The sequence below is a fragment of the Trichoplax adhaerens genome, genomic scaffold (genome assembly GCF_000150275.1).
Source record: "Trichoplax adhaerens TRIADscaffold_12 genomic scaffold, whole genome shotgun sequence".
Taxonomy (NCBI): domain Eukaryota; kingdom Metazoa; phylum Placozoa; class Uniplacotomia; order Trichoplacea; family Trichoplacidae; genus Trichoplax; species Trichoplax adhaerens.
The window spans coordinates 1,313,292-1,327,073 of record NW_002060954.1 but is presented as its reverse complement, the minus strand read 5'-3'; the positions used below and the strand labels follow the sequence as shown (position 1 = coordinate 1,327,073).

At 33.1% G+C, this 13,782-nt stretch overlaps 2 protein-coding genes across 2 annotated transcripts; both read right to left on the bottom strand.

Moving 5' to 3' along the window:
• Positions 1–2,977: 2,977 nt before the first annotated feature.
• On the bottom strand, positions 2,978–3,874 carry TRIADDRAFT_30178 (uncharacterized protein; the record flags this gene model as incomplete). The annotated part of the gene is made up of 1 exon (XM_002115753.1): positions 2,978–3,874. One exon carries the CDS (start codon positions 3,872–3,874, stop codon positions 2,978–2,980), a length of 897 nt encoding a protein of 298 aa, XP_002115789.1.
• A 1,555-nt stretch (positions 3,875–5,429) lies between these two features.
• On the bottom strand, positions 5,430–12,589 carry TRIADDRAFT_59846 (uncharacterized protein; the record flags this gene model as incomplete). The annotated part of the gene is made up of 25 exons (XM_002115752.1): positions 5,430–5,585; positions 5,964–6,017; positions 6,093–6,165; positions 6,278–6,340; positions 6,479–6,629; positions 6,716–6,833; positions 6,979–7,101; positions 7,313–7,440; positions 7,510–7,819; positions 7,920–7,970; positions 8,054–8,152; positions 8,223–8,270; positions 8,973–9,177; positions 9,299–9,345; positions 9,429–9,539; positions 9,617–9,717; positions 9,768–9,844; positions 10,071–10,110; positions 10,221–10,362; positions 10,482–10,547; positions 10,676–10,741; positions 11,003–11,123; positions 11,425–11,541; positions 12,172–12,202; positions 12,439–12,589. The coding sequence occupies 25 exons, from the start codon at positions 12,587–12,589 to the stop codon at positions 5,430–5,432; spliced, it is 2,649 nt and encodes an 882-aa protein (XP_002115788.1).
• Between the last annotated feature and the right edge of the window lie 1,193 nt (positions 12,590–13,782).

Genomic DNA, 13,782 nt, shown 5'->3' with positions numbered 1-13,782 from the left:
AATGGTGTTTAGCCGTAATATAATATCATTGTTAGTTTAAATCAAATGATTATCCTAAATTGAGAAAAAATCATCCATTCCAATTTATTTGTGATTATAATAATAGCAAGCCATACACTAATAATTCAATTTCTCGTTATTACTATTTTTTCTGTTTGGTGCCAAGCCATGAAACAATATTATTGTTAAGTTACAAGCAATAATTATCTCAGCTTTAAATTAAGTCCGTTCTATTTTTACTTATATTGATAGTAAGTCATTCAACTATAATCCTATTTCTCGTTATTAATAGCTTTCTTCCTTAGATATTAACCTATAAAGTAGTATTATTTTGTTAAATTAAAATATAACAGTTACTCTCACTTCAAACTGCAATCCAAAGTATTCCAATTCACTTTTAGTCATCAGTTCTAACTAATTCTTGTTATTTATCATTCTTTTTGCTTAGTATTGAGCTACCAAATAAATCTTGTCAACGTAGATCGATAGCTTACAGTATAATTATCTCAACTTGGATTTACTATCTATTCTAATTTACTTATATCGGTACCGAGCCATATAGGGATGTCTCATTTCTCGTTATCACTATTTATCTGCTTAATGTTAAACTGTAAAATAATTTAATTTGTCAACTTTAGTTCGATAGTTAGGAATCAGCCCAAACTACAAATTCGATCATCTTAATTTACTCATTTTAGTAGAAAGGCAAGGAAAAATGTTCTACTTCTTAGCTTAAATTTATATTCTGGGAAATAAAAATAATATCCTTCAATTAAGTTAATATTTTATAATTATCCCACTCGGAAATACTACCGTATCTATTCCTAGTTTAATGACCCGTGTAAGCATGATCTTATTTTCTTTATATTATAATTATTATTACCATTATTTCTATTAAACATCAATCTATGAAATACAATTGTTGGCTTAAATCAATAATTTTATAGTTATTCTAATCTGGGAATCGCATTTATTCTGAGTTACTACCTTTTATAACTAGTTATACAAAGTGCTGCCATATCCTGGCCCTCGTCATTACTATTTTCCTACTCACCATTAGCTGTAAAAATAATTAATATTATTGTTAACTTAGATCAATGTTTACAGTTTCTTCAACTTCCTTCAATTTTTATATACTTGCACTCATATCAAGCTCTATCGTATTTTCGTTATCCCTGCATTTTCCTACTCAACATCGAACTATGAAAATATTGTTATTAACTTGAATCAATATTAATAAGTCTGTCAATTCGAAATTACCACCTACGTCTTATTTACTTGCATTAACAGCGAGTTATAGCAATTTCCACTTCTATTTATCATTATTTATTTCTAATTGGACGCTGAGCTGCAAAATATTATTGTTAGGTTTAATCAATAATAAAATCCCACCCACTGCAACGAGCAGCGCGGGGGTATTTATACTACTGTTAGATGACTGTGATTATGGGTTCATTTCAATAGGTCAGTATAAGATTCTTACAGTACTTTTTACCTCAAGATTACTTCATGTAAAACGAATAGCTCTAAGGTAGCAATTTCTGCAGAGTACTGATTTTTAAAATAGTATTCGTTATATCACTAAGGGTGGCCACTTGGCCTTTCATTTTGATTTGATGCAATACTCTGATGAAAATTGATAAACATTACGTAGATTCGCTATAAATTATTTGGAGTCGTATTGTAATTAGATGTCGAGAGTATTGGCCTGACAGTAGATTTGTAGTGTAATGCCTTTGTTGTAGTTGTAATTTCCTCGTGTTAGATTTTGATTTGTGACAGTAAGCTAACAACTAACTACAACTAGCTCTAATATTTATATACTTTTGTTGTAAAAACGTACTGTATACTAGTCAATTTTAATTTTAAAGCTGTAGATTCGCCTTGATTCTGCGGTTGTACAGTAATAGATGGCAATGTTTAGTCTTTAGATACTCTGTACCGCGGCTCCAAATTAGTCGATCAAGCATCATGCCTATTCAGGAATCCATCTAAGATAGTCTATCTGTTAATTTTCTTTGAATTTATTACTTTGTGCGTACTTACGTCACATTTTGATGTGCTAATTGCTTTGGATATACTAGAAATTCAGAGCAATTTGTACCTTACGCTGGTAGCTATCAATTATTTGGTAGTGCATTTCTACCGTCGTTTGTTACGTTATTAAGCCATGTTAAAATTCGCTGCTAAAAATAATTCATAAGTAGGAGAGTAACACTTAATCATATTAATAAAAGTGTGATACGGTTGCTTTCGATACATGTGCTTGAATTAAGTTGGGTATTACAAAGTAATTTCATATTCTGGTAGCCAAAATTAAACCTTTGCTTTTAAATAGCATTATCTTAGAATATATTATCAGTATTAATTGAGCTTACTTCTTTAATTCAAAATTTGCATGTCAACTATAAAATATTACGGTTAGCCTAACCAATACAATCTAGAAGACACGACATATCGATATTATGGATCCTTATGGTTACCTTTGATTTTCTAATAGAGCACCGTTACATCTTCTACTATTCAAATGGAGATTGAACGACATTTTCTTATGTATATGTATTTTTGTTTTATTGCAAGTATTCGTTAAAATACGAGTCATGAAAAAAATATTCTCGAAATGACACCAACCATGCAGTATCTAAATAAGTACTAAAATACATCCCACTCAATTTATGAACATGTTGATTTAGTGGAGATTTCAGATTATTTCGGACCCAGCTTTATTAACCTTCGTCACTACATGGAAATAAGTATATTGCTAGACCTGATAATATTGCTAAAGAAGGTCCAAGTATTACACGTTGCACTGTATTAGTTAAGCTTATACCAGCAATAGAAGTAACGATACAGATTATAAACTTGCATCAGCACATCTCGTTGGCGTTCTAGCATAAGTCAAGCGGATCTAGTAAAGTAATTGCCATCGTACGAAGTGATTCACAATCTGACAAGTAGTATTTTATTGATATTCCAATCAGTCGAGTTCCAGTGGGTAAGGTACTTTCTGATCATTTAATCCACACTTTAAATTATCAATAGCCATTTTAAATTGATGTTCGAGGGCATCGAAAGTTGACCATGCCATATGCGGCGTGATAATAACATTGTCAAAAGTTAATAATTTATGATCGAGTGGTAAAGGCTCGGGTTCTGTAACATCTAGTGCAGCACCTTGGATACTTTTATTTTCAAGTGCCTCAACCAAAGCATCATGATCAACAGTCTTACCACGGCTAATATTGATTAATATTGCATTTTTTTTCATTAATTGAAGCTCTTTTCTACTTATTATGCCAACAGTATCAGGTGTTAAAGCTACAGCTACAATTACAAAATCGCTTTGTTGCAATAAATCCTCTAAGTTGCAATAAGTTGCATTGAGTCTAGATTCTGTATGGCTATCTTTCCGACGACGACTATGATAAAGTACTTTCATCTCAAAGCCAAGGCTACGCTGGGCAACTTTGCAACCGATCGCACCCATACCGATAATACCTAATGTCTTGCGGTAGACATCACCAGATAATCTCAACCAATCCTCACCTAAAGTCTCCTTTGACCTCCAGAACTTTGCACCGGGGATTAAAAGACGAGCAGAAGATAGTAATAATGTAAAGGTAAAATCAGCTACAGCATCAGCATTAGAAGCCGGTGTGTACCCTAGTTGAATGCTACGATTTGCAATTGCTTTCGGATCGACATTATCACATCCGACGCTATAATTACTAACCACTTTAAGGTTAGGTAAACGCTTTAATAAGTCATCATTGACGTAGTCGTTGGACGAACATAATATGCCATTAATTTTACCAGCAATAGCTTCATTTTCCACTTCCTTCCATGGTACAACTTGACCAAGTTGATGGACCATCTGCAATTGCTCTTCTAGCAGCTGGTACGTTGTCAATAAGATGAAATTAGTTTCTGCCATAGCTCATGATAGTAAAGAAAGAACGTTTTTACTACCAATATGAATCAAACTACCCCGCCCAGTCTATGGGTGCTTATACAGTACAGATGTACAGTACAATATACTGTACGTAACTGTAGGCGTGGAATACTGTACTGTGATGTACTGTACAGTACAGTACAGTACTATATAGGGAAGCACAGTACTGTACTGTACACTGTACAGTACCGTACTGTATGGGGAAGCACAGTACTGTATAATGTATATGCAACGGAAAATACCGACGTACGGACATACCTTCCCCACATACTGTACGCACATACTGTACACATAAACTCTCTCCTCAGGGGTTGGTAAGAAAAATGTCCTTGCTGCACTTGGTGAAAAGGCGAGACATCTACTGTATATTATTCTAGAAAATAATTGTATTCGTGTGTGTATGTGTGTGTGTCTGCATCCATCCATCCAAGAATCTGTATATCTACAGCCATAGCTAGGATATACTGTATAGAATTAACTGATACTGTACTGTACTCTAAACTAGCATTTGAACTTCTGCTTTAATTACACGTTCTACTATTCGCCAGTTGCCACTACAAAATTAAGTACGCACTATAGGCTCTACGTACTGGTACACTCGTTAGATATAATATTCTTGCTGTTTATACATATGCTTGTTAGGGGACTACATCATACCAGCTAAAACTATACGGCATTAATATACTCAGTGCAAAGTGGCAACGATATTTAATTACGAGTATATAATGTAAAGTAAAAAATATAAGTAAAGTACGTTATGTATCCCGAGCGAGGGTTCGATTGGTAAATATAAAAATATTGCAGTACTGAAGTTGAGGTAGAGGCCATTACAACCACACCTTGCTATCATTTCACTCAACTGAAGCTCTTCTGAAATGACGCTAGAATCCATTGATTTATGCAACACCAGTAAAAAATAGATCCCATTCCCCTCACCTAGAAAAGTCTGGCAGCCTTTATATATGTACCTTTCTTTATATGTTACAACTTCTTAAAAATTATCTTGTAATTATATTATTATTATTATCATTAATCCCCGACATTACTTAATGGCTGTAAGATTATTCTAAGAACATCGAGTATGGACTCACCGGCCATGATCGTGACCGGCTATTTCATTATATGTAAGATGCAGCATAGTATCGATAGACATGCAAGCTAGACATTGAAATCTCTTATATTAATCACCGTCAAATACTAGCAGAATCACTTCGCGCATGAACTCATTCTGAAAATAAAATTTATTTGAAGATAGAATAAAATACAAGAGCTACATCAAAATTTTTTACCATTATACCAGTATCAATGTAGTACCCAAAATTTGGGATTCATAATATTGTAAATCACTGTACTGTATACGGTATAGTGAATAATTTCATGCGTATTTTCATATTTATACAGTGATTATTAATAAGTGAATAACGCTCCTCTTTGCATATTCGGCAATCTCAAATATATCGTGCGAGAACTTCTATATTTAATCTTCATCCAATTGATTATCTACGATCCTTCGAGACTCCATCCCAACGCTGTTTCTCGACATCAATGGCTTCATGGAAGAGAGCAAACTTTGATGAAGCATTGGGAATAATACTTCTTGATTAGCTAACAATTGTTTTACTCTTCGACGTTCCTAAAGAAGTCAAGTGACAGCATCTCAGCCATGAAACTTATTTACTTAATATTGTCCAAAATTTTTTAAATTACGTTCGCAATACCAATTATTGCGAAATTACTATCAAATATCACTCAGTAATGTTAATATTATTTACGAACAGCCGTTAATTACGTTATTATAATTAATCATCATAATTTTCTTAAAGCAATCCTACACACATTTGCTCAGCAAGGTAGTCATTTAATCGCTATGATAACGAAAGCTATAAATTTATAAGCAAAAACTGGTAACTATTGAACAACTTTCTTCGTTAAAAATAAGTACATCGCATAGTATTCGTGAAGTGTCCATACAATGTTAAAATTGCTCAATACTTATGAACATATATTTTACCTTTGGGGCTTCGAAACAAGCCGGACAATTTTCCGGAATCACTGGTAACTTTGCCTGAAAATATAATGCAAATCACTTCACATACGATCCTGTCATAACATATAACAATGGATATCACTATGCAGTGACCTGTTCTGCAAATATTTTCAATTCCTGCTCTCTAACGTAAACAAATGGCCGTATAACACGCAGATCTTTCTCTCTGTAGAATGCATACGCGAAGAAAACATTCCATTTGCTTTATAATGTAATACTAAATATTCGCAGGTATTTTATAACGCCCATACAAATTTTTTAGCTCTGATAATACTTACCTTACAGTATAACAAGCCTTCATAGTACGCAAGAAACCGTTATGAAATATAGACATTAAAAAGCTATGAAATAACAAAATATCTAAGATACCGAGTCATTCAGAAACTCTAGTTATCACGATATCAGCATAGAATAAAGCCATTATGATTCAGCATATTATAGAAACATTATGATTATGTAAGTACTGAAAAATATCAAACCTTTCTGATAAATCATCGAGATGTTGACCTAGTGCAATAACATTATATCCCTCACGTCGTGCACATGCATAAATTCTGCCACGCTTCAATCTGGAACAGAAACTACATATCGAGTCGCAGCGATCAACGTTGCTTGCTGCAGTTATTATATCTAAGAGAACAAATATTTTACAGTTGAATTGGAGAAAGTACAATATCTAAAAATTTTACTATACGCGTATTAAAATTAGTCATAACCTTGCTCTTCATAAAAGTATGGAACTCCTAATTCAGCCATATATTTGATTAATGGTCTAGGATTGTAACCAGATGATTGGGGATCAATTGTGGTGGCTCCAATATCAAAATGAATTCCCTAAAAGAGATAAATTTGACAAACAAAATAAATAAATAGATGAGTAAATTCAATAATTGCCTTTGGAATAAAAATTCGCTGACTTGTATATATATAATTTGTACTACTGTACATATTCGTATAAGTTACGAAGCATGCTACCTACTTTTGCACGTGCGTAGAATTGATATTGCTTCAATGTATGTAGTAATGATAGCGAATCTTTGCCTCCAGATATACAGACGAGAATTTTATCGTTTTGTGCAATCATATTAAAATCCTGGACTGCCTGCAAGCATAATTATTCGCAATATAGTAAAATGCATTGATCTCCATTAAAATAAGTTCTACTTTGGCACATGCACATCAGTCTTGGTAGTGACAGTTACAAATTTATAATTGTGGTAGTATTTGAAATTATGGCTGTTGCTGTGCAGTATGCACATATAAGGTATTCGCTTATGTGCATTGATAGAGGTAATATTGAGGATAAATCTTACCTCAATTGTCAGCTTTATGATCTTTTTCGGAGGCACATGAAAACGAACTTTAAAATTATATTGTTTACATTGCGATACTAAAATTTTAGACTTCGGTTCAGATGCTTGGAAACCAATACCGGATTTCGCTATATTATTAAAGGTGTAGAGACAATTATATGTAGTTTTAGCATGAAACGATTCAATGTAAATCTTACCATCGCACTCATTACTTATGTTTTTATCCAATGTACACGGTGTTGAATCTGAAAGGCTTTGATTCTCGTAACCGTTGGTTTTATTACCGGAGATTTTGCTACTACATTTATTAATCACGCATGCATGATCTTGTAATACAACTACGCCATCTTCACCATAGTGACGAGGAATAAAAGGCGGTATGAAAGTCCTTTCCATATTAAGATTTTTACCAAGCAGAATTTGCTGCGCTTCACAAGGATACATAAACCATCTTAGAGACTCTCCATGCCCTCCCAGTATTAAGGTTTGATCAGATATCGACGGTAACTATAGCACATAAATAATTTTATATGCTAATTATTATCTTAGAAGGGTTATACGTATGAATCAATGTCATTAATAAAACCATGAAGATATCAAATCCAACCTGGCCTGGGTGTATTTTTTCTAGCTGTGTTTTCGCAAGACTAAGATATTCCTGTTATGAAAGTAAGTTTTATGGTTAGCATATTATCATCTTCAGATATTATTCGCACGAGCTATGCTTCAAGAAATACGTACATCTAAAGATTCTTTGCAATTAGTTGACGTATTATTCACATAATTCATAAAACCTAAGTCATAATTTATATTGCCTAGCCATTTTCGGTCTTTAAAAACCTGTAATTAATCAGTACCAGCCAAAATTACTTAAATCTAAAAGCTGAAAATTTGTAGGCTTTAAAATAACCTGAAATGATTGATGTCTCCATTGGCTTGTTTCTGGATTAAAGGTATACTACAATAATAAGGTACATTTTAGATAATATAAAATCTGTACCTCATTCCGGGGTGAGAAACGCTATTAATGGCAAATATTTCAATTTAATTTATATTTACGAAAGGGAGTAACTTCCATCCATGCTGAGCAGTTAAAAGCAATGCTTCTGTGATGTATTTTATTTCCTCATCGGACATGAAATACGGTAAATTGATCCTAGTAAAACCCGGTCTGATTGTAATTCGGATATTGAAAAAAATACAACTATTAGGAGATCTCGCTCGTAGAAGTACGGGCAATAAAATGAAAAGTTTATTAGTACCTCAAAATTTCGTTGTCAGATCTTTCGTCAAATCTTTGGAAGCAGTGACGTAAACATACATTATTTATAGGTAAACTAACAGTGAAATTAAGAAAATATCTACCTATATTCAAGGAGTATACTCTCATAATTTTTAGCAAGTTCTTCATTGATGCCAAGCAGGTCCTGAAAGTATACAATACCCAAATCGTATAACATTAATTACAACCGTTATAGATTAATTTTATACAAATTTTCGTTAAAATTGCTACAGTGATAATAGATAAATCAAACATTTGTTGCTAATTCGTAAGACTTATACAACTATACTGATAGACAATTATCAAATAGAAATATTATCCCCAAAAATTGTATAGTTTATTAGTACGAAAGTAAGGTAGAGTTGCATTTTAGAACACCTCAGCATACGGTCCAGCACAAGCACATCCTCCCCTGGCTTGAATACCGAACAAGTCGTTTAATAGCACGCATACGTAGTTATAATGTAAGAAACGTTTCGTTTCCGAGTGACGGATTAAGAAAGAAAATATTGGCAATCGAGGAACGTCCGTATTGCCTAGTATAAGCAGGTTAGGGCACTTTGACCATTTCGCAAGGGCTAATCTAATTAATGATACAGAATACTCTTACAAAGGCGTAACACTTTTAGATGACCATAAATTTAGAACTAGATGTTTTTGACGCTAAAAACTTAATAGAATATTACGATTCTTATCAAACTTACTTAAGAATCTCACGTTCCCTGTTCATGATACTCTCCGGCGTTAAAGCCTAATTTATCGCAACATCACCATTTTATTACGCACTAGTTTATACATTATCAATATCTGTAATAAAATAGTCTATTAATTTACCATTTTTAGCTGAAACGCTAAACTGGCACGCACCGAACCGACTATATCAGGAGTTCCACCTTCTTCTCGGATTTCAATATCTTCCAAGTATCGATGACTCTGTTGTGTAACCTATCATCATTAATTAGCGTTATGGATACCATTTATGTGGATTATTAAGGCATTTATACAGCACTGTTTACGCTTACGAAGAAAACCGTTCCTCCTCCACTAATAGCAGGGCTAGGATTTCTAAATAGAGACTTCTTTGCAATTAACAAACCTTCCGGGATCAATTTCAAGGCAGAAACTACGTTTAGTTTAAATTTAATATGATTAATACAGCAAAATCCAGAATACCTGGAGAACCCACTCCTCCGACAAATTTGTGAGGAGATAAGTATATCGCATCTTTAAATGCCAAATGTTGGTCATCACTGAAAAATGGTACCAGAATTTTTAATGATTATGCAAGATTTATGAAATAGGGCAGAATGATTTCTGAACGATACTAAAGATCTTAATACTACCAAATGTAGACATGGATTGCGTAATAACATTCTCAAAAGTAATATTTTAAAGTAAGGATATATTCACTGAATCTTTATTAAATTTTTCTTATTAACAAATTATGAATAAAATACTGTAACATAAAAGGCTTACTGCGTTAAGACTGGATTCATATCGATATTTGTATATGGAGCTAGAGAAAAGAAATAGGTCATTCTGTATCAGAACTCAACTGCTCGTATAGTGCAAATTCAGAGTGACAATGCAAGTAATTAACATCAATTTAGAAAATTAGCGTCCAACCAGCTGTTGCATAGTCCCAAAAGGCAAGAGCTCCATGCTTATGCAAACACATGGTAATAGCATCCGTATCAACGAGTATTCCCGTAATATTTGAAGCAGCAGAAAAGCATCCGATCATCTGAAAAGCTGTAGCTTTATTTTCCTATCAAATAGATATTAAAGCAATAAGTATGGTACACAGCCATATACAATAATGCCGAAAAATTCTCCCATCAGCATAATTGACATTTGGTTACGTTGAAATTTCCGTAACTATCGTACTTGTAGTTTTTCATTAAGGTCTTTTTGATCAACACATCCACGTTCATCTTCTGCAATCCTTATTACCTGTGACGTATCGTTGATGTTCAGGAAGAATAAGGACAACAGAAATGATAAATTTTTTGAGAGATGTTATCGTAACACCGTTACGGTATGACATAGCTGTTACCAAAATATGCATAGTACTTTGATACCTTAGTTCCTAACTCCCTCCATGGTAATAAATTAGAATGGTGTTCAAATGGGCCTACAAATATTACCTTTATATTCAGAATTGATATATTAAAATCTTTCCAGCTCCAAAGCAAAGTAATACAACATGATTCACCGATGTTAATCAAACAATAAACATAATTGACAGAAGATATAGTTCAGTTCATATACATCGTATACTGCAAGCGAAATTCTCTACGCTAAAACAATCATATCAAGCGATATGATTACCTTGATATATTTTCTATATTTGTTACGATAATTACGTAGCCATCTGATTAAAGTATTTTTCGCAATATTACACTTACTGTTTTGGATGGATCAATATTTAATGCATGAACAAGTTCATGGATAGCTCCAGTACAACCGCTACCAGTAAATATAACTCTATCATTTACTGAAGCATTGACTGCACTGCGTATTATGTCCCTGTATATTATATTAATAATAGTAAATTTTAAGTATTATTTAGATCTGAATTATAAACTAATCAATCATATAACATAAGTATACATACTGCATATCTTATATTAGCCTTTTATAGTAATTATGAACGACCGCAGAGTACCAAATTTCAAAAAGTAGAAATCATTCATGATACAAAAATTATTTATTTTTCTGATTCAGTACCAAAATTGACTGATATAATTTTCATCAATTTGCGAGTAATCTAATAATCAAGAAGAACTAGAGTTCTATTTGCTATGGATGGTTTTTCCGCATAATCTACCTTGCTTCATGCCTATACAATGTTGTTTGTTGTGAGGTCACTGTCGTAGTGGTGTGCGTATTACCATACATAGGTAGGACTTCATTTCTGATATAATCTTCGATGAAAGCTAATGCTCTATATCAAATAAGTAATAAATACATTGACTCGTATAAGATATACTTGGACCATTACTAAAAGTTGAATTACTGTATTAAATGTATATAGCAAAGATGTTGTAGTTATGGTATCATGATTAATAACTAGTGACGTTTGTCACTACCTCGACTATACCTTGCTGCTATTAATTAATATAATACTACCAGTTCATTATATCGTGAATGTAGAACTCGTTTTAACGTCGGTAAGCATCAATTAACTGTAAATCCATAAACTGTCACTAGAAGCTAAAATAAGTCTCAAGTTCATTCAGTGATAGCATTTGCAATAGCAGCTGCTATTAGATAAACTTTTAGGCATTCAGTACGTAATTATACGTATCCTAGTAATTATAATGTACTACATTCTAAAGCTGCATAAGTCATAAGTAAGTATTTTTACCGTGTAAGTTACTTTATGTAAATACTACTTTAAGAACTTTCAATTTGCGTTTGATAATTACTGTGCAAGCTGTCGAGTGGAGCACTAATATTACTCATGTACGCGTCAGCAACAGCTCCATTAGAGGAGGACATTACTCAAGGGCTACATTGTCAAGAGCTAATTACATGTCTGTTATATAATGCTATTTAATGGGTTTCAACTTACTTGCCAGATGCAGTATAGTCACAGTAGATGACTGTAATATTAACCAAAGGGAATTTATTAGTAGCAGATTTGCACAAGATTTACGCAATAGATGACATCGTTATGTGTAGCACATATTGCAAAGTGAATTCGATTTGAAATAGCGTCAATTACATACAACTATATGACCTGATATCAATATTACTGAAATGGAGAAATGAAATTTAATGCTAATCATCTACACACCACTTTTTTTTCCGTAAGGGCCATCCACAGTTGTATTTTTACCTATAATATTGCTATTGATATACTGGAATAGCACCGAAGCATTTTGAATTGGATGATGGCGATTGGTGTTCGCGGTGTCTCCAATCTTTGTCGGTTTGATGGGTTTCTCATAAAATGAACGACGACCATGAGGTAACGGTTGATAATTCATGAATAAACCGCAGTAATAGCAATAGCAGTATAGTATAAAAAATTGGAGGTTTTAATTTAAATAATTCTGATGATAAGTGTTGGAAATCACTACTAGCTGGAAATAATAGTGAGGTACGAAGTTGGAATTGGAAATCCTATGACTGACAGCCTATGGGACATAGTAGACACAGTCTATACTGTAACTGTAACTAGCCATCCATTTGCTTACAAGTAACATTAGGGTACGAAGCGCCGAACAGTACTGTACACAACTGTGCTATACTGTAACGGCACAAGCTCTTTTTCTTATTCGATTCTTTAATACGAAGTTAAAGACTTTAGTATTAATTAACCAATGTACAGTAACATAATATATATGCTATACACGTACATCAATCGACATTTCCGCATCTAAAAAATTTTTCGGATTTGGTAAAAAAATAAGCGCATATAATACAGTATGTGCTGATTTATCGATTTGGAAAAGGATCACAGTGTGCACAGTATGGTACAGTACGGTACAAGTGGACTAGATACTGTACAGTACAGTACTATAATATTTTCCTTCATGAGAAACGCAGTGATTCAGACTCGTCTTTAGACTCGGAAAAGTATCAGGATGTTTATTCAGGTTATTAACAAGAATCACAAACGGAGAGGCTAGTAACACAACTGATTCAGACTCGTCTTTAGACTCTCAAAGTATCAGCATTTTTATTCTGGTTATTGACAAGAATCACCCACAGAGAGAGGCCAGTAAAACAGAACTGGTCTATAATATAGAGAACTCGTCTTATATACGTACTGTACTGTAGACAAGTGACGCTTATCTATTAGCTCTTAATGTACCGTATACTCATTACTCAAGCAAAATCACATGTATAATTAGGAATCATATATTACATCTCTCCTTTTTTTAACAACAAAAAAAACTTCACCTTTAAATTATATATAATTATTAACTTTTAGTCTATTATGCCCGAGTTAAAATTGATGAGCTACGACCATTATCGTGATTAAAATTTATAATACTTCAATGTGATTGCTCCATAGCTATTATTCTGTTATGCCCGAGCTAAAATTGATGAGCTACGACAATTATCGTGATTAGAATTAGGGGAAAATTAATGATATGCCACTATATTATTAGAATTAGCAACATTGCAATGTGATTGCTCCATAGCTATTAGTCTATTATGCCCGAGCTAAAAT